A 27,809-nucleotide genomic window follows, 5' to 3' on the forward strand; every position below is an offset into this window, starting at 1 on the left:
CCATAGAAATAATAGCATATTTATGAAATGTGTGGGTATGTAGCTAGTATGTACATACGTCATACATATACTATTAACACTAATAAGAAGTTTACATAGCAATCAATCTTTCCAAAGGTAGGCTAATATCTAAGCATCACATATAAGATCAAGGAGTGGGCATTACAATCATCTTTATCATCATACTCCCCATCATTGTCATCATTACTTTTGTCGTTGTTGTCGTTATCATCATGTCCACCATCGTCATCATCTCCTTTGTCATCTTCATTGTCATCATCATCATCATTGTCATCATTCCTCCTCCTCATCATCATTATCATTGTTGTCATCATCCTCCCCCTCCTCGTCATTATTTTCATTGTCATCATCATCATCATTAGTAGCAACATCATCATTTTCATCATTGTTGTCATTGTCATAATCGTCACTACCACACCACCACCATTGTTTTTGTTTCCACCACCTCCTCCTCTCCCTCCTCCTCTGCCTCCTCCTCCTCATTGCCACAATTATCATCATCATTTTCATTGGCATTGTCATCATCATAGTTGTCATCATTGTCCTCAATTCCCTCACCATCTTTGTTGCTGCCACCACCACTCCCACCCATCACCAACATCATCATGGTTATTGTTGCCTCCAATGCTACCCCCACCACCTGTGCCACTACTATTGTCACCCTTGAATATTAAATTTGAAACATCAATATCACTAAATAAAAAACATAATATATATTTTCAAATCATTCTCTTAGTTCATTTTGAAAAATCAATATCACTTAATAAAAAAACTTTCATAAAATAAAAAATATTCATTAGTTTATTTTGTTGGCATTTTTCTAATGTTTTCCAACATTATAACAATTTTTTTATAGGTACAATTTAACTATTGAATATTTTGATTTTGATGAAATGATAAAAAATTTAATGACATTTAAATTTTTTGTTATTTAAAATGTATTTTTAAATGCATAAATATATTGATTGAATGCCCTTAAAACATTTATAATATACATATCATATTAGTCAAACTAATAATTCCAATTATATAAATTACACAACTCAAATTTACTATAACAATAAAGCTCTATAAAAATATAAACAAAATTTACTCAAAAATCTTGAAAATTTACCTAAAGTTTAAAAAATAAATTAAATTAATCCTTATATATATATGGGGTTTATATTGGATTCATATATTAATTTCGATTAATATTGATGTACAGCTTCATCACCATGACAAAATCAAATTCACCGAAACCTTTGTAATAAATTTTTAACCCACTACATTTAACTTCGCCATCACCAACACTACACATTTCAATTTGTACTTGGTCCACTTATTATGCCTAAACCCATAATAACAATACAATGACCTTAATGGAGCCAATAATGGTAAGCTACTTTGTAAATTTAAGTGACGACTTAGTGGTTGGTATCATTAGAGGTCCATTATCGCTAAGTTATCCAATTATCGTTGCAAATTATCACGCACAACAAGTTGGTGAAAAATTTGATGTGGGTTTGCTTGAATTTTGAAGCCGATTAATCCGCTACAAATCATAACCGTTGAATTCAGACGCCCATATTGCGGCCCTCAAACCCTATTCCTCCTCTATATATATACATATATACACACAAAAGCTTCACATATTCTCCACATTTATCCCGAAACTTCACCGGCTCTTGATCAAGTCTAGCTGCGCAGTTCAAGTCAAGCCGTTTCTATTCGATCTCTCGATCGCTGCGCAGTTCAGTTTTGTTAGTGCTCGCTTACTTGGCCGTGGGAGTTTAATTTTATTTATCTCAACCAGAGCAACGTGGCCATAATGTCCAAAGCTACGGATGTCCAGAAAAGGTTGGGATTTTTTTGTTTTTGTTTTCTAACACCCATTACTTAGAAATTTACAAAGCTTTACTTGTTGCACCAAGTTAATGCAATTTAGAAATTTTTGGTTTAACCTATTTTGTACGCTAAAAACTTTCATGCTCTGTACGTGTACAGGTTGCAGTCTGAGCTTATGCAACTAATGGTACTTTTCCTACTCTGTTTACATTTCCTTCTGTTTGTGATTATGCCCTTCTCAGTGTTCTTATACAATGTTTGCCTTGCTCATTATTCTTATATCATGTTTTAACTTTTTTGTTTGCCATACTCACTTTTTATGTAGAGTATATATTTTTTGTTTTTTTTTTAATCTATTACTTTGACAAAAGGAAGGTATTAACCATATATTTTATTGGAAATTGTTTTAAGTCTGTGGACTATGTAGAATGCATACTAATCTCATGCTTAATTTTCAATTTCCTTGTTTTTCTACACCATTTTGCTATATTTTGGTGATCTTATTTTATTGCCCACAACCTAAATTTTATTTTCTAATTCTTATTCAATCTTCAGATGAGTGGTACACCTGGAATTTCAGCTTTCCCTGAGGCAGATGACATTTTCTCTTGGGTTGGCACCATAAATGGAGGAAAAGATACTGTTTATGAGGGCCTGGCATATAAAGTTTCTTTGAGTTTTCCAAAGGATTATCCCTTCAAGCCTCCTGTAGTGAAATTTGAGACACCTTGCTTCCATCCTAATGTTGACAAGCTTGGAAACATATGCTTGGACATTCTTAAGGTATGTTTTACTTGTTTATTGTCTTTTCCCTTACCTTCTAGTTTTTAGACTAAGTAATGTCACCTTTTATACATTGATTTGTAAGAGAATTGATTACAGGAAAAATGGTCCTCAGCATATGATGTTCGTACTATCCTCTTGTCTATACAAAGCCTTTTGGGAGGTAAACATGAGCTTAATTTGGATCAACTTTGTAATTTTATATTCCTTTGGTTTTGTTTTCCACACTCAATCAACTCGTTTATTGTGCAGAACCAAATAATGAATCTCCTCTTAATACCTTTGCAGCTTCCATATGGAGCAATCAAGAAGGTAATGCTTGTGACTCTTATTAAAATAAATTACAATTCCTAATTATATGGGAGGATGATTGAATTAATTTGGCTTTTAATAATAGTCTAGAAGTCTTAGTGTTAAGGCATTGACTAATTATGGTTGACAATGTGTAGACTTCAAAAAAGAAGTGATGAAACAGTACAAGGATGACGGTGGAGCAACTAGTCAATAGTTTCAATTCATGCAGTTTTCAAGATTCAAATATTATTTTCCTTACTTGGAATCAAATCAAAATGTCTTGGAGGGTGGTTTAAAATTTTTGTAGTATATTGTAATAGAAGTAGTGGAGTTTACATAATTGTATTATTTTTATTGTAAATGTATTGTTTATTAAAATTGAATTTAAGTAGAAAGTATACTTATTTTTGCTCTTAACCAATGGTGAATGTTTCTTGTAAATGTATATATATCCATTTTGTCCTATGGCATTTGCTTAGTTATAAACTAACCATCATATGAATTATGGTGGTTTTTTATATAAATGTATAGGACTAGTTAGGAATTATATGATGAATCATTGGTGCACTTTTTGTTGGACAAATGTTTATAGACTATTGGCAAACTTGTATTCATACTTGTAAGTGATGAACATATTGTCTCATGAATTCTGCGTGTTTTGAGTGTTGGTAGATGTTTATAATAAATGTATATCATTTCCATTTCCCAATTATTGGGTCTTTGATGAGATTGGAAATTTGTGTGGTAGATGTTTATAATAAATGTATATCATTTCCATTTTCTTAATTTATTGTGTCTTTGACTACATTGGAAATTTGCCTATCTAGTAGTACATGGAAAATTATTTTACACATGAAAGTGATTACATAAACCTTGTTTGCTGGAAATGAAAAGTATTGTTTCTCTATGTTATAAAATATTATTTAGACATAAAATTTTAGAGTTACTATCAATATTTTACAAATTTATTTTTCTTTTAAAATACTTATTATAAATTTTATAATTTAGTAATTTCAATAATGCAAATTATTTAATTTTCTCCATTTTTATGTTATTTTATATTATTTTTTGGAATAAAATTTCATCTTAGATAGCATCACAATAATAAAATAATGTAAATAGAATATAGTGGAATTGCTTATTTTAAAAAGTTATAATTGTTGAAGGCTTCTTATTTCAACTTAAGGTGGATGAGGATGTGTTGCCTAGATTGGTTCTCAAGGAATATACTCACTATATTATTAGTCTTAAAAATGACAATAGTGTATTAAGGAGTTTGTTAGGGTGCATTGACTTTTACTAAATTTAAAAAATTATATTTGTAAGTTTGTTAAGTTGCATTGACTTTTAATAAATTTAAAAAATTAAATTCATGCCAAGTGGCTCCAGCCAACCAATTTCCTAGGGATTTGATATTATTCAAATTGTAATAAGTTCCTCCATGATAATTTCGTCATTACTATTTATAACATTAAATTATATATAAGGAGATTTTATTTAGCAAAATGGTCCATTACTTTTAATAAATTTAAAATATTTTATTCATGCCAAGTGGCTTCATCCTAATGTTGAAAATATTGGAAACATATGCTTGGACATTCTTAAGGTATGTTTTGTTTGTTTCTTATCTTTTCCCTTACCTTCTAGTTCTAAGTATGGTATGCTAGGTAATCTGTTACTTTTTATACTTTGATTTGTAATGAGAATTGATTACAGAAAAATGATACTCTGCATATGATGTGTTCATACTATCCTCCTGTCTATTCAAATCCTTTTGGGAGGTAAACAAAGAAACATATAATTGGACATTCTTAAGGTATGTTTTGCTTACTTCTTATCTTTTCCCTTACGTTCTAGTTTTAATACAGCTACCTGCAACTTGCAAGGCTAAGTATGGCATGCTAGGTATGGTATGCTAGGTAATCTGTTATTTTTTATAAGTTGATTTGAAATAAGAATTGATTAGTGGAAAAATGGTCCTCTACATATGTTGTGTTCGTACTATTCAAAATTGTAATTTTCCATTCCTCTCCTTTTATTTTCCAAACTCAGCCAACTCTTTCCCAAATAATGAATCTCCTCTTCATACCTTTGTAGCATCCATATGGAGCAATCAACAAGGTAATTCTTGTGACACCCTTATTAAAATAAATTACAATTCCTCATTGTATGGCAGGATGATTGAATTATTTTTGACAATGTGTAGACATCAAAAAGCTAGTGACTATCATTGACAATGTGTAGGCTCCAAAAAGGTAGTGATGAAAAGTACAATGATGATGACGGTGGAGCAACTGGTCAATAAATTCAATTCAAGCAGTTTTCAAGATTGGAGATTCTTTTCCTTGGGTGAAATCAAATCAAATTGTCTTAGATGTTAGACAATTTTCTAGTGTATTTTAACTGATTAACGAAGTAGTGGAGTTTAGATAATTATATTATTTTTATTGTAAATATAATGTTTATTAAAATGGAATTTAGGTAGAAATTATACTTTTCTTACTCCTAACCAATGGTGAATGTTTCTTGTAAATGTATATATATCCATTTTGTTCTAGCATGTTGATAGATTGGCCAGTGTTAGCCATGAACATACCATCATATAAATGATGATGGTTGTTTTATATAAATTTATAGGATTAGTTAGGAACTATATGATGAATAATGTGATTTTTTATATAAATATATAGGATTAGTTAGGACCATCTGACAAATAATAGTGCATATTGGTTTTTGGGACAAATGTTTACAGATGACTGGAAACTTGTATTCATACTTGTAAGTCATGAACATATTATCTTGTATTCATACTTGTAAGTCATGAATGTATTATCTCATGAATTCTGGTGGCTGTTTTGAATGCTGGTAGATGTTTATAATAAATGTATAGGATTTCCATTTTCCTGGGTCTTTAACAAGCTTGGAAATTTTCCCATGAACAAGTTATTACATGGAAAATTATTTTTATACTTGAAAGTAATTACATAAAAATTTGTTACTTGAGATAAATGGAAACTTGTGGTAACAATTATTGGGATATTCTTAAGCTAAAATAATATCTTATTATTTTGTGCCCCTTGAGCTAACTAGAGATGATTACTAATTGATTAGTTTTACTGCTATAATCAAATTAAATTCTTGAACTAAGAGAGAGAATATCTTATTCTTGAGCCACTGAAAGAGGAATAGTAATTGATTTGTTTTATTGCTATATTCAAAATAATCTCAATTTCAAAGGAATGAATTGGAAAATGAAAATCAAATTTTTATTTTAATATGAAGATATATTTATCCACTAAAATTTTAAACCAATTTATTTATAAAACAACATTCCATAAAAAAACATCTTAGATTTATAAATGTTAAAAAACATCTTTTTAACATTTTATTTTGCAATGTCTTTTTTGTCCACTTTTTTTTGTTGAGAACAAATTCAGCTTTAAATTTATAAAATAATGATCTAAGAATTTTAAAGAATTAGAATGCATATTGATCATCTTTTGTCAAAAGTAAAGTGATAGTCTTGAACCACTACAAGTAATACACCCTTTTTATCTTTCCAACCAAATAGAATGTCCTCTAATTTTAATATCAACAATTATTTTTGAGATATATTTTGCGTGAATAAATGCTTTTATGTTACATACAACAAAATATATAAATAATTGTTTTTGAGATCTATTTGTAGGAATAAATGCTTTTACATCACATAAAAACAAAATATATCCTAACTAATTCATGAGCCTAAACACAAAATATAGGAACATGTTCTTTGAACAAAGAATGAAACCTAAATAGAAAATTCATTGCATTTATAAGGGTGATCCTTGAAGGTGTGCCAACTTTCTATTTTTTTCCTTTGATTATAGGTTCCTAGGAAACCCTAAGCATTACCCATCATTTCAAGGATGATACTCAAATGACATAGATTGAATGTACTTGACCTAACAAGGATATTGAGTGATTCCCATAGTTTCAATTACATCACATAGGAAACTAACTTGGTGACCTAACTTCGAGACCTTCTTTTCCTAATTGACAACACTTAACAAGTTCTGCTAGCCTACTAGGCTAAATATAACATGTTTAATTGAAATATGGTGAAAATAATTTGATATTTTACATATTTAATAAATTTAATGCCTTGAAACTCATATAGTTGGTTTCTAACACGCATTACTTAGAAATTTAGAAAGCTTTACTTGTTGCACCAAGTTAATGCAATTTAGAAATTTTTGGTTTAACCTATTTTGTACTCCATAGATATATCTCGTCAACCTCATATAGGGATAGTTCTTGAGTTCCAAATTTTTAAATTCTAATGTTCTTGAGTTTCATTTTCTTAAACTCTCAATTTCTTGATATCCTGAATTAATGGATATGAATCTATATAAAATTACATATGCCTTGAATCCCTTACATGTTCAAATAATTTACACCTAAAAATGAAAAAAAAACACTTCTTTTCACATTTCTCATTCCTATAGTTTTTTTGGGCCTTCTATATCACAAAAAGATCACAAGATACAGAAATTCATAGAGAGCACGGGGCCTGCTTCTAGGGAAATCAACCCTCCTAAGAGTCAAAAAAAGCTTTCCTCTATGGAAACCAAGCCTTCCAAAGAGTTTATATCGATATATAAATTATAGGAAGGACAAATAATATCAAAATATTGCAATGTCTAGTAATAAAAAGGTGCCTATCACTAGTTCGGTTACTTGCTTCGACAAGGCTCATCCCTATTTCCTGAATATTAGCCCTATGAATCATTAGAAATAAAACATAAATACAACTAAAATTCATCAAAAGATGGGTAATTATCCAAGGGAGACCCTATAGTTACCTCCTCCTTGATTAAACTTGGTTTCCTATAGTTTGGAGTGCCAACTAGACTTGACAAGGTTGTGAGTAGGTGGCATAAGAAATGGGTTTTCCTGGGAAATTTCAATCCCCTTGAGCCATAGCTATCCTCCATATGAGTTTCCCTTATTGATAGACCTTTGACTGAAATGGTGATCCCTAACACCCTTTTTATGGAGGCCTTAAACTTTCCTTCAAATATTGAGAGTTGCTTCTTTAGCTTCATAATTTCAACCCTATCCAAAAAAATGGTGTTTGAAACCATGGCTTTCATAATACAGTACATCTCCAATCACATAAAATCTCATTTACCTGATTCATGAGTTTCCAAGGTCATATACCTCGCCTTGAGTCTCCACGAGAATTCACTCTATATCCATGTTATCCCATAATGGATGCACTACTATGCCAACCTCATCAATGGGTGTTTTTCCCTCCACGGGACACTGTATAGAAATTGATTATGATCTATTTTCACATATTTCTCTAGTTGTGTGCATGACGTTGGCCAATCTCCTTCATAGGAACATAGCCTCTAGAGAGTTTGATCAAATTTTTCCTTTTATTATTCTTATGAAGGATTGGCACTATGAATATTAGGCCCTATACAATTGAATTATGTGCATATTGTTCTTCCTTCACTTTAATAATCCATATGAATAAGTATTTTACCCTATGGTCATGAAAATGAAGTTGGGTGAAGTATATCTCGACTAACCCTTGAGATGATAAATTCAAAACAACCTTCCACTGGTGGAAATACCAAATCATTCTTTGAGTTGGGAATGGTACCCACAACCCATTAAACTACTTTTCTTACTCCTTCATTAGATGTGGTAATTCATTCACGAAATTTTTCCTTTGCATGAACTAAATCAAGGCCACAATCCAATGGGAGGTCATGTTGACATGCGCCAGCCTAAGGCATCATCTAGGTGGAAAACCTCCCTTGTGTGGGTTATTAGTGATCCTTAGTCCCATGGTCATGACGGAAGGTGGAGTCGTACACTAGTTGTAGAGAAGAAGATATATCATAGAGCTAGTATAGGGCAAGAAATTCAGAATTATGATGAACCACTACCATGTTTTCCATCCGTGCCATGTGGCTATCCTCAATTTCCACCTCAATCACCTTCCTTTGCCATGCATTTGATCATTTATCAATCATATAGTTAGGATTGGATGATTCATCAATTTAGATATTACAACTTCATTCCTTTTTCAAAAATTAAATTGTTGCAAATAAAGTAGGTTTTGAAAGTGTAAGATCTATATATATCTTTAAATTTTATATTTGTACATTGTATAGGTTTTGTCTCTTTAAAAAAAAAGTTTTTTTCTTTATGCATTTAGGATTATTTTTCTTTGACCATGATTTTATATTATTACAAACTTGATTCTACTTCAAATTTGGAAATAACAAGATTTTATTTCCTTGGCCTTCAATCTTAGTGATGGTATACTATTCACTTGACCTTCTTTATAATTGTTAATGATAGGTTTTAATTCGCCGGAATTTCTTCAAACTTGATTGCTACAACAATAGATATTAGGTGGCTTATGATGATGAATGGATTCTTTATGGTAGCTACTTCTATTAGATATGGTGGCTCTATGACACCTTTAATTTGAGAATGGTAGTGGTTGCTTCAATCTCTTCGTTAAGAGTACTGTTCAGTCTTGTTATGGAGTGTTGTAGTATAACCTAACTACCTTCTAGTAATAACACTTATTAATTCCACCTATTAAACTTAATCATTATGTCCTTTATTGTGGTTTTAGGTCATCTACTGAGGTCTGAAAACCTTGATCAAGTTTATCCCTCGATTGTGGCTTAGCAAAGACTAATTTTCCTCTTTTATTTGCCAAAGAGTGTGACATAGATTTATGGATCTAAATAAAAGTAATATTACTCATAGGTTTATAAAAAAATTACCTCCACCACTTGGATTGCCTTAATCCAAATTGTCATTCCATTCTTAGTCACTGAAAAACTAATTAGAAAACCAAATTAGATAAAATAGAAGGGGTCAAAGTATTCCATCAATAAATCAAGGAAATAATTTTTTATCCATTTAGTCACAATGTCAATGATATTGAGTGTGGAATTCAAGGCTAATGGATAGAAGTAATGACAAGTAAAATCAAAATAGCTTGTGAATTCCAATAGATCACTAATAGATTTTATAATATATACCTCTAACATGAGAATTACATCATTAGGTATTGTTTCCTCTCCTTCCATATTCTCCATCTTCCTCTTTTTCTTAGTTGGCTTCACTTTTATTTTGTCTCTAATGTTATGGCACAACTGGGAGGAAGATATAGTAGGATGTCATATTTCTAAATGAGATTCTATAGGTTCACATCATTATTATGGTAGTTGTCACCATTATACACAAAAATATATTAACTAATAACATAATGTATGTTTGCTTTTGTCAATTATTTTATAATATGCATTATTATTTTCTACATTAACGCTAGGACCTGTAGTCATATGCAAACAAGCCAATCCATCAAATATTTTATATATAATAATCTCTTATTTCTTATCCATCCAAACATGCATATGAAACAAAATCTATTGCATTTCTTTATCTCGTTACAAAATGAATTATCTTGTGTGTCCTTTTTAGTGAACATGCAAGTGATTCATTGTATAAAGTTCAAAAATTTATGTCCTTTTGTTTCATAGTTGGTTGGATAACAATGCAAGGATTCATTCATCTCTTAAGCATTCTTCATTGGTTCTATGAAAAATACTTGTAGTAATTTGAAAATTTATGCATCCAAAAAAAGACACTCTTGCATTCATTTGAATGTTAAAGCACCCAAAAGATGTGATGAGTTAGTAAATAGTAATATCCATTATAATAGTGGAAATAAGAATGGGCTTGAAGAAGAATATATGGGCCCCTTCACAATAGATAATTCGTAAAGACACTAATAATATTGTAACAAGAGTTATTGCAATGATACTTTCCACTCATTTGATGCTTGAAGGCTGAAGTTGGGAGGTTATGTAGGAACCCAACACAAGCACAAAAATGCATAAGGGTTCTTAAATACAACATGGTGAAATAAATAACCACTTAGTCATCTTAGTTATTCATTTTAATTCGTCATGTATCCAATTGGATGGAATAACAATACACTATTGTTATCTAATTATTATTAAATATTAAATAACAATGAATATTTTTCTCCAAAGAAAAATGAGCAACTTTCCATCAATAAAATAAAAAGTGACATAGAGCATATGCATAAGTGCATTCAAATATTGTCCCGGGGACCATCATATGTGCTTTAAGAACAAATAGTAGTTAAGCTACAAAAAGATAAAAAACAAAATTACATTTGACTAGATAAACTAGTCTTTTCTTTTTTGCTTTTTTTCTTTTAGACTTTTTGTGAAACCCCACTTAATGGATTAGATGAAACAATTTGAAGTTCATTATTTCTTGAAGTGTTTAGGGCTTCTGTATCTGAATCTGAGCTCTGAGTAACATGTGATCGCTTTGTTCCACCTAGACCTTGATTTTTGCTCTTGTCCTCATTTTGATTCTCATGGATTGAAACCACTGCTGAGTAATTGGTAGTCTCTGCCTATTTGTTCTGATCATTCTTCTTCTCTTCTCCCTCATTTTGAGAACCTTGTTGATTTTGTGTCTCTCGGTCTTGCTACATCTCATCAATTTCTTCATCCTCATCATCGAAAGAAGGAGGATCAAGGAATTTCCATCCTCTTTTCTTTTTATGTTTTTTCTTTGTCCTTTTCTTTGCTTATTTTCATGTGTTCTCCAAGTGACCTATTTGATGAAAAATCTAGCATCTAAAGGTAGTACTCTCAAAATCTAACCATTGTCTCCATTTAAGTCTTGATGTGTCAGGTGGATGCAATCAGGAAGGCCTTTGCTTAAATCCATCTCAACACATATGCATGCAAAAGTAGAGATACTTTGTCCATTCTTTCTCGATCCATCTTTAGGAACCTTCCCAAAGAGCTCCCAATGCCTTCTAGAACCTGGTGGTGCCAATAGGGGAGAAGAAGATTATGTAGCCTTGCCCAAACCAGAATTTTTGTTACCACCATTTATTTGGCATCAAAATCAAGAAACCATGGGGTTATAAAGAGACCTGCCATTCCCCAAAACCATGGTCCTTCATTTAGGACATAATCAAAATCTTTCTGGTTATCAAACTAAACCACACAAAATCCTTTTGTACACAGATAAATGTCACAATCTCTAGTCCAATTGAGGTAGAACCACTCATTTAGATATTCATATTTGGTTCATAAACCATTAAATTGACATAAGATAGATTTTTTTTGCAAAATAGTGAAAATACCACTTACATCTAGTAATTCTATGGACAACTCTGGGGCTTGCTCCATTTTCTCTACAATGTACGAACCTAGGATTTTTATATTTGGGTTTTGTTTGTCCTATGTTGCATCATTTCCTCTCAATGCATCCTTGAACGAGGCCAGGCCCTTGCTAGCCAAAGATGGTCTAGATGGGAAACCTGATCCTCGAGCACCACCCTGTAGTCTTAAATTCAAGATGATGGTAAAATTCCTTTGAATACCATAATCTTTCAAATGAACCACATCCTGTAGCACTTTCACTGAAAAATCAAACTTTGTAATGGAGCGGGAATGCTTGTGATCTTTTGGGCACTATGCTTCAAATTTGTCACTAGATCTATTCCCCTAACCCTTTGCAAGGTCAATTTTCTAGTAATCATTTTGATAAAAATCTGATTTAGCTCCTCCACATCTGGATCTGTGCCCTGTGATCTCCCTTCTACGTGCCTCTCATTTAGATATGGACCTAATCGATAAATGTGGGTTTTTTATGAGAGGAGGGGGTTCTCTATCGTACAAGATGAAAAGGATCCTTGATGCATGTAGGTATCCAACAAAAAGCATGAAATGTAGATCTAGATAATATTTTTTTCACACCCCACCCATCCAATCCAACTTCTATCCAAAAGTTCACACTATGAGGAGGGCAACCTAAGCTGAGGGCCGGGTGTATGGCTATGCCACTCCAACATCCATTACTTCTAACCATGGAGAGGAGGGTGTTGTCAACTACAGATTCATCATTCACTTTTTTGTTAGCATCACATCTAACCCTTTTCATCATCATTTCTCTAGAAGAACTAACCCTACCATTCCCTTTTGTCCCCACTAATAGAGAAAGAGGACTATCATCATTGACCATAGGTCACTGAGCAATGAGATCGATGCATTGTTCCTTATTTGGACATGCAGTAGTGAAAAGGATGACCTCAAGCCACATCTTCCTAGGGTAACAAGTACCTTGTACAGAAAGCGCCATAATCGCAAACTGGCTTGTGTGAAACATGGCGCTAAAAAAATTCATCTAGAGGATGCAATGGATGACTTCTTTAGAGCTTGCTATGGATGACTTATTTACAAAACATAGGATATTAACTCAAACCAAACTAGAAATATAAACCAACTAATACCATATAAGTACACAACTGAGATACTAACAAATTTCATAGCCTAAACTATATTTTCCTTTTAACAGAGTTGAAAAATAAAGAGAAACTATTCTAGGTTAGAGAGTTGAGAGAAGAAATGTATTGTTCCAATGTATTAGGGAGTCATAATGCATTTTTCTAGAAAGATTTATTTTCTAAAATAGATGAGTTGTAATCAAATATATATCATTATCATTCTAGATTGCAATAAGCTATCCCATTACTACAAATATGAGATTCTATTATGTACTGGAATAGATACCTATGATATCTAATAAATATTCTCCTTTGTGTTTCACTAGCTTTTGTTGTTTCTATTTTTTTTTTTTAACATGAATATAATACTTGAGATCTGAGAGGGTGAGGCTTGAACACCCTAAGTGTGAGAGATTGTTAAGGGAAATTTAGCTTTTATTCAAGAATGAGAGAGCTATTGATCTCAACTATTGGAAGGTTTGGGTTATATTCTACAATTCTCTGTTGGAGGAGAGAAATATATGGTTTTTTGTTTTGTTTTGTAGTGTTTCATTTTTTTGGATACGGACATGGCTTTATCGAAGAACACTATGTGAATCTCAACTTTCTATGGATGGATCCATTTCTCGATCTAAAGAGGATCTTCTTTAACAAGTAGAAATAGTTGGATCCTTTGGTAATTCACATGAAGGAACAACATAGTCAGAAGATTAATAAGCAAGTTTTGGCATTGTAGTGGGAAATGTGGACATAGCCCCAGGCCAACCTTTTATTTCAATTCTTGGGTTTGATTACAATGAACGTTTTCCAACAACCACAAGGATTAAATCAAAAAGTCATCATATCTTGCAGATATTTGAATTTGCATCGTGATCCTTTATGTTGTAGACACCATCATTAAAAGTGAAAATAGTGTTACCTTTGAAGCCAACATGGCTTCCATCTAAGCTCATGGAGAGGTCATGTGGAAGATTCCACATGCAAATTTGAGAACTTTATGGATATTTTTTTCAAAAAATTAGTGGTAGGGAGATTCTTGCAAACCCTAGCCACCATTTAAAGGAAGATGCTACAGGAGGAGTTGTCAATAAAGAAGAGTAGCAATTGGATCACTAGATTTTTCTAACCTAATTAACAGTTAATTGTATGTTTTCTTGTGAGGATAAACACATAATCCCCATATTCATATTTATCGAAGCCAAATAACTGTCACTAATTTAGGAATACTAATCAACCAAAGGTTAAACTGTTTGGAGGAGAATGAGGAGACAAGGAAGTAGAACAACCTGATATATAGTGAAAAAGAGTGTGACGAGCAGATTCTAGATACGTATGGATCATAGTGTGATTTGATCTAGAAGTTAAAGATTTGAAACCTGCATTAGAATATGGACAAAGGAGACAATATACTATTTGATGGTGATTTGTAAGAAATAGTTAAGTTACACCAGAAAAATGATTTTATAATAGATAAACTTGTAGAACAAAGATCATGAAATAGTAAAATATATCATGAATTTGTTGGTGTCACTACTCAACTCTCAACACATTGCAATAAAGGTTGGTATCACTAGATAAATGGGTAAGTGATTCTTTTCAAAATTCAAGATTAAAAATATAAATTGATTGTTAGGTCCCTATAATACTAGTGTAACCCCTTATTGTTATTAGTACAACCCCCTTATTATATTGTTGTGCCCATGTAATCCCTATATTGTTATTATTGTGCCCCATAGAAGCCCATTATTGTAATTATTGTGCCCTTACATTATTATTGTTATGTCGGCTCTGATTATATTATGACCCCTTAGACTCCTATATATAGAAAGTTGGTCTTGTCATCTATATCATACAAGAATTGTTCATTTTTGTAATGTAAAGGAGGTTTCCCCCTCAAAGAGGCTTATTTTGAAGGCATTTATCTATCTTTTCTATCTTTTTGTGAGTTGGTTTCATAACATTTGGTATCAGAGCTTTGGATTCTAGGGTTTTGCTGCTCCACACTGGTCATTGTGGAATTTTCGCTATAATGTTTTCGCTACAAAGTTTCAGAAGCTAAAAAAAAAACCATTTGAGAAGAGATCGGTCTGAACAGCGGGTCCCAATTTTAGATCTTGTCTCTCTATATTTTTGGAGATATGATCAAAGGAAGTTAGGGTTTTTGCAAGCTACATAATTTCATCTCAAACAGGTCATCGTGGAATTTTTGCTATAATATTGTTTCTACAACGTTTCAGACTCTGAAATTAAAACCCATTTGAGTCTAAATCGTGGTGAAGCTTGGGTCCGAATCTCAGAACTTTTATTACTATATTTTCAGAGATATTATCTGAGGAAGTTAGGCTTTTTGTAGACTCCCGAATTACATTCTAAATAGGTGACCTTGGGAAAATCATCATAACTTTCTCTCTGAGAAACAAATTCAAATTTCGTAAGAAGTTACAGAAAGAGGACAAACTGTAGTTTTTTGTGTATATTTTTCATATCCGAAGGTCCAAAAAGTGACATGTGGCGCGTCACACAAATTCGCTCTACTGAAACATTATATAATTAGGCCATCATAGGAGATTGGGAATAACTCTTTCTTGAAGAATGAAATTTTGATCAGACTTGTGGGGTTAGAAAGAGGACTCAGAGGGCTACTGTAGGATGCAATTTCAGAACTTGGAGATCTGAAATTATTGAGTTATAGTCATTTCAATATCAAGCTCCTAAAATCAAGAAAAGGCGATATGAGGAAGTTTGATGGCAAGGATCCGGTAAATTAGTTACTACAGATGGAGAAATATTTTTATCTACGTGATGTTCAACTATTACAAAAGGTACATATTGCATCTTTATATTTACAACCAAATCAATTTTTATGGTATAAAGTGATTTTTTCTCGTAAAGCACTTGTCACTTGGTCAATTTTCATAGAAGAAATGATAGCACATTATGAGGATACAAAGAGTAACACCTTCTTTAGCCAATTGATAAATCTCGAACAAAAGGGTTCAATGGCAGAGCACATTGATGACATTCAAAAATTGAATATAAGGGTAAATGATATTCCAGAGAAGAAAAGGATTGATGTCTTCATATGGACTTTAAATGATAACATTCAACATGAGGTTCGTCTTTCGGAACCTGATTCATTGGAGAAGGCATTCAGGTTGGCAAGAAAAATTGAAAGTGAAATTATGGAAACAAGGAATCCCACCACTCACGACTATAATTATGGAAGTGTTTTCTCTCCTAGCCTTCCACAACCTACAAGGTTTACACGACAACAATTGGAAAAAAAGGAGAAAAGGGGCTTTGTTACAATTGTGATAGCAAATACACTAAAGGTCATAAGTGTGCTGAGAAGAAATTATTTTACATCGATTATGAATAGGAGGAAGAAAAGGATGAAGAAACATCAAAAGAAGAGGATATACACCAGGAACTAACCCTAGAGAAAGAAGAAATGAATCTGACCATATCTTGTAAAGCATTGGCAAGAATAGAAGGACATATCAAGAAGAAAAAGGTTCAAGAAGTGAAACATCACATCGAGAAAGAAGAAATGAATCCGACCATATCTTGAAATGCATTGGCCGGAATTATCACTCCTCAAACTATCAATATAGAATGACATATCAAGAAGAAAAATGTTCAAGAAGTGATATATCACATCGAGCATTAAGAAATGAATCCAACCATATCTTGTAATGCACTGGAAGAAATTACGACTCCTCAAACTTTCAAGATAGAAGGACATATCAAGAAGAAAAAGATTCAATGCAGTGAAAGATCACATCGAGCATCAACAAAAAGTTCTCCAACTTTTAAAGGATAATGCCACTTTGGTGAAAAATCGAATGAAACAACAGGCAAATCAACATCGCAGTGAAAGAAGTTTTGATGTAGGCAACTAGGTATTTTTACGACTACATCTCAAGAAAGATATTTATGAGAAGGAAATGTTGGCAATACTACATGCACTTAAGAAATGGTGACGTTACCTAATGGGAAGACACTTCAAGGTAAAAATGGATCATGATAGTCTTAAATAATATTTAGAACAAAGATTATCTTTAGAAGAATAGAAAAAATGGGTCACAAATATGTTGGGTTATGACTTTGAAATCATCTACAAAAAAGGGAAGCAAAATATTGTTGCAGATGCACTCTCAAGAAAGGATGAGGATGGGGAAGCATTGTATTGTGCTATTTTTATTATCCAACCAAATTGGATAAATGAAGTAAGGGATGAATGGAAGAACGACGAAGAAGTGTGGCCACTTATTCAAAAGTTGCAGAAGATCCCAGTTCAAACAATATTGCTAGAACTTGACGAGGAAGGAAAAATCATATTGGAGCTTGGAGAAGTCACAGAAAAAAGGACAAGATAGCAGTGAAATCGATCAATTTCAAAGTATCTCATCAAGCGGAAGAACTTACCCACTGAAGATTCCACATGGGAGGACAAGAATTTTATACAGAAGCATCAATAACTACTCAAGCATTGAGGACAACACTTTTTTAAGGAGAGGGGCATGTTAGGTCCCTATATTAATAGTGTAACCCCTTATTGTTATTAGTATAACCCCCTTATTATATTTTTGTGCCCATGTAGTCCCCATATTGTTATTATTGTGCCCCATAGAAGCCCACTATTGTAATTATTGTGCCCTTAAATTATTATTGTTATGTCGGCTCTGATTATATTATGACCCCTTACACTCCTATATATAGAAAGGAGGTCTTGTCATTTGTATCATACAAGAATTGTTCATTTGTGTAATTTATAGGAGGTTTCCCCCTCAAAGAGGCTCATTTTGAAGGGGTTTATCTATCCTTTCTATATTTTTGTGAGCCAGTTTCATAACATTGATAGAATCCTTGTTGTAAGAATTATTGGAAAGTGAAAATATGTTGTTGGAACTTGGAAATGAAGTAAAATAGTTAAAACAAGAGGAAGTAATGTGAGATGCAATTTCTATACAAGTGATCTTATTGAGAAGATTGATAGTTCTTATGATTTGATTGATTATAATTATGTTGATGTGTCTTCCTCATGCTATGAGGCTAATAATTATAATTCTATTGATATTTATAAAGATGAATCTCTCACTGAAGATATTGAATTAGGTTGTTTTGAAAAACACACAAAAGGAATTGGTTCCAAAATTTTCCATAAATTAGATTTTGATGGGAGAGACTAAGAAAAAAATTGTCGAGGTGTCCATAAGCCCATACCGATATTTGTAAGGTCAAGTGGAACTGGTTATGAAGGAAAAAAAACTAATGAAGTTATCGAGTTCGTGAAAGTAGAAACATTGATAATAGGTAGATCATCTACAAATAGAAAATGCAACAAATCAAGTGCATAACCAAGAAAAATATTGTAATCATGTTAGTAGAAAAGGAAATGCACAAGTTAAGTGTCAAAATATATACATATCAAAGCCTATTGTATAGGTACATTGTGGTTGGATAGAAGTGAATGAATGGAGGAAAGTTGCTTTTATGCTTAAAGATACAAGGCTACGTTTTCCAGCATACAACAATATCTTCCATAGAAATTTAATGCATTTGTTGGTACTCCAAAATCTAGTTTTCATTAAGGAAATAGTTTCCATTAATTTCTTTGAGTTATGTATATTTTTCCTTGTAATGATTCATCATAAAGAAAAAACCATTTTTTAAAGGGAAAGACGAGTGAGTCAAGTCCAAGTAAAGAGATAAAGGATAATTGAGAAGTGATGTGTGGAGATGAGATCATCTTATATGTGGCAGTATCTTGTTGTACTTGAGATGAAATGATATGCAAGGGTTGCATGATCTGTTGTTCCCAACAACCAAGTGTTTTGGTCCGAGTATCGAAAGTTGTTTTTCCTATGTGTTTGGTAAGCCTTGTTGGGTTACACATTCATGCATTAGTGTGTAGCATGTATTCTTCTTTTGAGTAGAGAGGATGGGACATGAAGTTGTGGATTTAACTACTTGGATGCTAGCATCATGTGGAATTAGAGAAGTTAAATCTTGGATTAAGGGGGGTAGGGCGAAAGGGGGGAACCTAAGATGGAAGAATCTCATAAAGTGAAATGGATTATTTTTTATAGACATAAATAATCAGTTTTATGGAGGTACAAAATGAAATAAATAACTAAATATGGAAACAAATGAGACCAAATAATGCTGATCTTATATGGATGAATCTCATAAAGTGAGATGGATTATTTTTTATAGACATAAATAATCAATTTCATATCATCAGAAAGAATGATAAACATGTCATTCAATGCCTTCTGTTCCACATTAGTGAATCTGATAGTTTCCTCTGCTATCAGATTCCCACCCCCAAAGAAATAAAGACTTGTTGTTACTGAAAGAGATGCATCTCGATTCTCTAATGGCGGAAAACCACATGTATGAACATGTGATGACCATATAATACCCTTATTTTCCATGCATCCTCGCATTTTTTTGCCTTCAAGGTAGCTAACCACATGGCTATAGTCCCCTCTCGGAAAACCAAACTTCCATAATACTTTCGAGTGGGTTACGGTGGTTTAACTAATCATTAACCCTTTATTCGTTAACAAAAAATCCACCATGTCATCTATTAAATAATCGCCATGGACTAAAGAGTTTATCTTGTGTCTAGTTCATTTTTCCATTCGACTCCTTAGGATAGTAGGTGATTTTCATCTTGAGAGAATCTTAGCATTGTCGGGTCAAGGGATTTCTTGTTGCATAGTTGAATGTATACCCCTGGTATATTTGATCAATTTCCTAAAAAGGAGGTGGAATGAAAACAAGTTAGCCATCGATAGTGATATTTTTATGTGAGAATATGTAAATCAATGAATAAATAAACTAATTCACTTCAAGCGCATAGACAATTATTTATCCAAATCAAAGTGCTATGAATTATATGGGTTGGTCAAGTGTGCTCAAGTATGGATATCGACTCAAAACCCTCTAGATCTATTAATTTCGTTTGTCTCTAATATTTCATGATGCCTAAGGTGATGGTGAACTCATAGGGCATGTTCCTTGAAATGCTCATGACCATGCATTTAGGGGGCAGAGATTAATGAAAATTCAGGCTTCAAAGACACGCGTAAAGATGACAAGCTTACAAACCCTAATGCACATGTTGGGATGGGGAACCAATTATGAAAGAAGGTGAAACATGACATTCAATGATTCTTACCATAATGCTAAACTGATAATGCAGCTCTGGAGGAATATGAATTAGGTTAAATGATGCTGGGAAACATTATTGTGACAATTTAGGGTTTCTCTCCAAACCCTAGTATGGCCAATCATAATGAAATCTAGATTAGGGTCTTGCCCACCTAAGTACGCTGTCACCATTGATTTGAAATGTACAGGAAAAATATCTAAAGTCTTGGGCAAGACATCACACTTCCAAAACCCTAATGGAAGGGTTCGGTTGGGTTTATTGTCACATTTCTCATTCCTATATATTTTTTGGGCCTTTTTTATCGCAAAAATATCACAAGATATAGAAAGTCATAAAGAGCAGGGGGCCTAATTCAAGGGAAATCGACCGTCCTAAGAGTTAAAAAAAAAACCTCTATGGAAACAAATCTTTCCAAAGAGTTCATATCCATATATAAAATTATAGAAAGGATATAAACAATATCAAAATATGGAAATGCCTAGTAATAAAAAAGTGCCTATCACTAGTCTAGTTATCTACTTCAACAAGGTGCATTCCTATTTCCTCACTCTTATCCCTATGAATCATAAGAAATAAAACACAAATACAACTAAAATTCATCAAAATATGAGTAATTCTCTAGGGGAGATCCTATAGTTACCTCCTCCTTGATTAAACTTGGTTTCCTATAGTTTGGAGTGTCAACCAGACTTGACAAGGTTGTGAGTAGGTCCTCAGGCATAACAATTGGATTTTACTCGAACAATTTCAATCTCCTTGAGCCATACCTATCATCCATATTCTTTTCCCTTATTTCTAGACCTTTAACTGAAAGGGTGAGCCCTAACACCCCTTTTATGGAGGCAGTAAACTTTCCTTCAAATATTGAGATCTGCTTCTTTAGCTCTATAATTTCAACCCTCTCTAAAATAATGGTTTGCATAACCATGGATTTCATAGTCCAATACAGCTCCAATCACATAAAATATCCCATTTCCTTGGTTCATGACTTTCCAAGGTCATATACCTTTCCTTTAGTTTTCACCAAAGTTCACTCTATATCCATGTTATCCCATAATGGATGCATTACAATGTCAACCTCATCAATGGATGCTTTTCCCTCCATAGGACTCCTTTATAGAAATTTATTTTGATCTCTTTCTACATGTTTCTCTACTTGTGTGCATGATGTTGCCCAATCTCCTTCATAGGAACATAGCCTCTAGAGAGTGTGAACAGATTTTTCCTTTTATTATCCTTGTGACGTGTTGACACTATGAATATTAGGCCCTTTGCAATTTAATTATGTGCATATTTGTATTCCTTCACTTGAATACTCCATATTCATAAGTATTTCCCCTGTGGTCATGAAAATTAAGTTGGGTTAAGTAGATCTCGATTAACCATCAAGATGATAAATTCAAAACAAACTCCCACTAGTGGAAATCCCAAATCATTCTTTGAGTTTGGAGTGGTACCCACAACCCATTAAACCACTTTTATTCCTCCTTCATCAGATATGGTAATTCATTCACAGAACTTTTCCTATGCATGAACCAAATTAAGGCCTCAATCCTAATGGAGGTCATGTTGACATGCACTAGATGAAGGATTGGTAACCCATCTATCTAGAATCATATCAACCAACATTGTCATATAGTAAGGCCTTGGCTAACAACTCTATCTCTCCAGAAGATCAGAGCACAATGTCGGCGAGACTAATGATTTATAAACACCATCACCATTTTCTCTCAAGGTACATACTCCACTCGAATGTTCACTGAGCATGACCTACTTTGGAATATTATTTTCTTCGATAGCTAGTCCTTAAATAATATCGGTCAATGACTAATCTTATGTTGGATTCCCTACCTCATCCTCAAAGAGTAACGGATGTCAGATGGTTAACCAATTCTCCATTTTGTCTTCCAAAGTGAAGACAAGAATGATGTGCCTATCTCTCTCTCAACTAGGGAGGATATATCAACCAATACAAGCTTGTCTCTCATGTACACAAGCTTCTTGCTAGGAAGAGATTTTGCCAATATGTCATCTACCTATTCATTAGTGGAGTTATACTATAGCTACAACACACCATTTTGTACTAGCTCCCGAATGTAGTGATAATTGTTGTTTATATGCTTTGTCTTTCCATGAAATTTTGGGTCCTCAGATAATCATATATAACTCGTGTTGTCATAATGTATCACTGTAGGGTCCATTGGTCCTTCGAATATGTTGGATAGTAGCTTCCTTAACCTAACTGTTTCTCTGCTTACTTCAAAGGTTGCAACATACTCAGCCTCAACACTACTCAAATAAACTATGTATTTCTTTCTTCTCATCCATGAGATCATTGAGGATCCCAAACTAAAACATCCCTCCACAGTGCTTAGTCCATCCTACTCATTGTATCCCCAGTTGGAATATGTATATCCAAGTAGGTGGACACCATTCCTCCTATCACATTTCAGGTAGTAGTGGATAGTTCATTGCAAATATCTTAGTATATGTTTTGATTCTATCCAAGGATAACAATTTGGCCCCACTTGGAATTGACTGAGAATGTTTATTGCAAAACATATGTTTGGTTGAGTGTTCACCAAGTACATCAGTGAGCCAATCAGTTTTCTATACTTGAAAGGATCCACTGGGCTAGATTTAGAACTCTTTAAGTTTGTTATCATCAGATTGGTCATTGATTTGCAGTCCATCATGTCAAACCACTTCAACATCTTGATCACATACTTTCCTTGAACCAAATAATCTTTGTTAGATCATTTCCAAACTTCTAGTCGCAAATAATAATGCATCAACCCTAGATCCTTCACGCCAAATTCCACATTAGTTGCTTCTTACATTCTTCAATTCAGACTTCTACACCTATCAGGAGAAGATCATATACATATAGAAGAATGATTACATGTTCTATATCTACAACCTTGATATAAATGTTCAAATTAACAAAATAATTTGTGAAGCCTATTTTTGTAGGCATCATTACATGTTCACATATCATGCCCATGGTGCTTTCTTGAGGCCACATAATTCTTTCTTCAATCTAAAAAATATTTCTTATTATCTTTGGCTTCAAATCCCAAGGGTTGCTCTATATATACTTCTTCTTCTATTTTTCCATTCAAAAACAGCATCTTAACATCCATTTGGTGGATGTTCCATCCCATCGATGTTGCTAGAGAGACCATTGAACGAATCACTATATATCTTCCTGTTGGATAAAATGTGTCTTCATAGTTGATGCCTTCTTGCTGAGAGAAGCCCCTAGCCACAAATCATGCCTTATACTTATCTATACTTCCATATGCCACATGTTTGATCTTATAGATCCACTTGGAAGTTACCACAGATTTGCCTTTGGGCCTAGGTATAATCTCCCAAACTCCATTCTCCCTTATAGATTGATACTCTTCATTCATGGAATCCTTCCATTCCTGATGATTGAAAGCCTCTTCAAAAGTGGATGGTTCTTATTCTATTAGTTTCGTCATGTATGAATCACACCTATAATATCTTATGTGTTTCTTTCTTTCTCTAAATGATCCTTTTTTTACCCCATGACCTTCTGCATCAAGTAGTGTACATTTCAACCAATTTTGTCTCTTTCTTGATTTTGGGAGGACCACAGGCTGAATGGGTTCACTGGTATCCTCATATTCATGATGAGATTATTATTCTTGCATATTAACTTCTTAAAATACTGAAAGTTCTTCATCATGAGAATCCATGGAAAGTTCCTTAGATTTCCTGAATGCGACACTCTCATCAAATATGACATATTCACTTACTTCTATATGATGTCCTTCCTTTATGTAGATTCTATAAGCCTTATAGGTGTTTTTGTAGCCAAAAAATGTTCCTCTAGTGCCTGATGGATCCATCTTCTTCCTTTTGTCCTTTGGTATATAAATATATACAGGACACCCAAAGATTCAAAGATGATCTACCGTAGGTTTCTTCCTAGTGAATACTTGTTCGGGAGTCCTATTGTCCAGGGATCTGTGGGGAATTCAATTTTGAATATACACTATTTTCTTTGTGGCTTCCCCCCATAGAAGTTTTTGTAGATCTTGATCATGTAACATCACCTTTACACTTTCCTCAATGGATTGGTTCTTTCGTTCTACAACTCCACTTTGTTCAGGATTATATGGGACTATCAACTCCGACTCAATCCCAAAATCCTTACAAAATGCTATAATCTCCTCGGATGTATACTCTCCCCCATTATCAAATCTTAGTATCTTGATCCTTCTTTCTGTAAGGTTCTCCACTTTAGCTTTGAAGTCTTGAAATTTTGTAAAAACTTTGTCCTTGGTTTTCATTAAGTAAACCTAGGTCTTTCTTGAATGATCATCCATAAATGTGACATAATATATATGACCTTCAAGTGATTTAGGTCATAGGGTCGCATACAATAGAGTGAATGAGATCCAATATTTCTTTTGACCTTGAAGCACTGCTTCCAAATGGTCTCTTGGTATTCTTACCTAATGCACATCCCTTACATACTCCATGATGTTCTTTGAGTTAATGTATTCCCTATACTATGGAACTTAGAGTTGGAAGGATTTTGAAATGTAGATGACCAAATATTCAATTCCATAGTTCACATGGGCTAATTTCAATGTGAATCAAAGCTTGTACTAGAGGATATATCAACCTATAAAGTCTTCCTTCTCGGATGCCAATTACTCTAGCATTCTATATTCTTGGTTTTTTACTCCATACTACAACTTTTCAATCAATGAAATCTACTTTATCACCCTTATCTTCTAGAATTGAAATGGAAAGTAACTTCTTATACAAACTTAGAACAAATAGGCTGTTGTTGAGGTGAACGTTGCTTCCATTTTCAAACTCCATAGAGGTTGATCCAATACCTCTCATGGGATAGATTTTGTTATATCCAAGTTACAATAAATAAAAATATTTTACCTTTGACAAATCCTTCAATTATTTGTGATGACTTGTCATGTTCCTAGTTGCATCACTATCAATTACCCAAATGATCTTATCTTGGAATGTGTCGGTGAATGTTGAGAAGAGAACTTCATCCTTTTACTTGATTACTTCCTTCTTTGTAGAGAATAAGAGGATCCATGCTTCCTTGATGCATTTCTTAAGATATCTTTCTACCTTTCAACACTTCTTAATGAACTTCTTCAATGTGTGGAGATCTTCATTATGCCCTTATCCAACCTTAGCTCTGATACCACATTGAGAATTCAATATAGAGATGATTAAGATTAATTCTCTTTACTTGATAAATTCTTGTGATTCAATTTTACTTATTATATTTTTCCGTTATTATTATATGTGTGAAGCATCAAACAATTAACAAAACACAATAATAACAATGACACAATATATAGGTTGCAAGTTATGGGGAAAACCTCTCCTCTTGAGATGAAAACCCTTAAATTTATTATCTTCCTTATAGATTCTTCAATTGACGAATTCCATGAACTTAATTCTGAGATGAATACCCTCCAAGACCAAGGCAAACCTCTTTGGATGATGTTCCAAATTCGATCTAGTCAAACATAGTGAAATCTCTCCAAGTAGCACATTTTAGACTTCCTGCTCTGCAAGATTTTTGGCCTCATAATGTAGATCTGAAATTTCGGCCTCCCTGCAATTATTACTGCCACAACTTGGAATTTCAATCTTATTCTAGAGCTCACCTCTAACCTTAGCTTGCCTTTCCCTAATTTCTGGAGCTTGACCAAATCTGCCTATGAAAAGTCATTATTCAATGACCAGATCAGCCAAGAGTGGGACGGTGAAGCTGTTCTACAAACTAAAGATCAGAAAAGATATAATCTAAGGTCAAAGATGAATAATGCCAAGGAAACCCCTGTTCAAAGAGTTGTTGTCCCTATAGAACAGCAAGCTAATAAGCAGAAGCAGCCTGTAGTTGATCCCATCATCCCCAAAGCTCCAACCATAGAGGTAAGAGGCCTTGACATGTCTCCTTCTCCTTTCAGTTTTCAATCAGAAATCCATAATATAAGAATACCAATGCCTCTGATTGAACTGTTGAAGATTGAGTCCTTCAAAAGATCCATCCTCGAGGCCCTTGAGCCTAAAGCCACCAAGCCTCCACTGACTATGTAAATATGCAAGATGCCAACCAGCTATTATTCTCAGCCCAATGATTGAAAATTGTGAAGACAACTCCCCATCATTCTATGTTTCTCTGACTATTCATGATAAAATCCTTCACAACTACCTTCTGGACACTAGAGCCAGCCATAATCTAATGCCCAAGGCTATCATGGATAAATTGGGTCTTGACATTACCAAGCCTTACCATGACCTATTTTCTTTTAACTCTAGAAAAGTGGAATGTGTGGGACTAATCAAGGACCTAGCCATCACTTTGTCTCAGCTGCCCATGGATGATCCAGCTCCTTGAACCTCCTAAAAACCAATTTTGTATAAATCAAAATATTGAATTAGGCGGTTTTGTGAAAATTGTTCCAATGCGACTTGTTGCCTGGTCCGAATCTGTAGGCAATAAACTAAGAGCATGATGATGGATATTGTGGTAGCAGATGTACCCCCCAAGTTTGGCATGTTGCTTTCCAGAGGCTGGACCAAGAGATTAGGTGAAACATTGCAAAATGATCTATCATATGCTACCGTCCTAGTTTTTGGAGGTGAAAGCAGGAAGTTATACAGAGAGGCTCAATTGACTTATATAATCAGTGATGAAAGGAATCCCACTAATCATCCCATCTATGCTATTGACACTGATTTTAGAGCTTGTTTTCTTTAGATTGAAGAATCTCAGTTGACCTCTATGCAGCTTAAAAAACCAGTTTTCCAGATCACAGAGGAAGAAGGCCGACAGATCTGGGACATGTTATTAGAAGGAGCTTGCTCTAAAGAAACTACAGGAGCAGGTGTATTCCTTGTGTCCCCCACAGAGGAATGCATTTATTCATCTTTTATATTAACCTTCCAGGTGAACAAAACCTTCCAAGGAAAACATCCAAGGTTGAAAGCATACAAAGATGAGGTGAAATATAGACCATCTCTGGCTGATAATGTCAAATGCTAGAACGTTTTTGAAGTAGATGATGAAATTAATATGCTTTTGCAAGTCTTTGATGATTATTCTGATATGCACATTGGCCAAGAGAAAGAAACCTTTGATAGAAAGTTAAAAGGGGTCAATTTTTAGTTTGGTGACTGTGTTCTTAAATGGGATGCGTTGAAGGAAAAGAAGGGAAACCATGATGCCTTATGGACAAGTCTGTTCGTCATCCCTCAAGTTCAAATGAGCAACAGTTTCATTCTGCACAATTTAGAGGGGGAAGGTGTTTTTGATGGCCCAGT

The 27,809-nt window shown here is 33.6% G+C and overlaps 1 protein-coding gene across 1 annotated transcript; it reads left to right on the forward strand.

The window, feature by feature from the left end:
- Positions 1-1,975: 1,975 nt before the first annotated feature.
- LOC149193749 (uncharacterized) lies at positions 1,976-3,139 on the forward strand. The gene is made up of 5 exons (XM_089406899.1): positions 1,976-2,035; positions 2,404-2,631; positions 2,731-2,794; positions 2,884-2,943; positions 3,081-3,139. The coding sequence occupies exons 1-5, from the start codon at positions 2,024-2,026 to the stop codon at positions 3,137-3,139; spliced, it is 423 nt and encodes a 140-aa protein (XP_089263025.1). The 5' UTR covers positions 1,976-2,023.
- The last annotated feature ends 24,670 nt before the right edge of the window (positions 3,140-27,809 follow it).

The sequence above is a fragment of the Pinus tabuliformis genome, chromosome 2_2, assembly GCF_031772625.1.
Source record: "Pinus tabuliformis cultivar Carrire ecotype Pingquan chromosome 2_2, CPIR1, whole genome shotgun sequence".
Taxonomy (NCBI): domain Eukaryota; kingdom Viridiplantae; phylum Streptophyta; class Pinopsida; order Pinales; family Pinaceae; genus Pinus; species Pinus tabuliformis.

Coding starts and splice junctions, on each gene's coding strand:
- LOC149193749 (XM_089406899.1), top strand. Junction 2,795..2,883: donor TATACAAAGCCTTTTGGGAG/GTAAACATGAGC, acceptor TTTATTGTGCAG/AACCAAATAATGAATCTCCT. Junction 2,944..3,080: donor CATATGGAGCAATCAAGAAG/GTAATGCTTGTG, acceptor GACAATGTGTAG/ACTTCAAAAAAGAAGTGATG.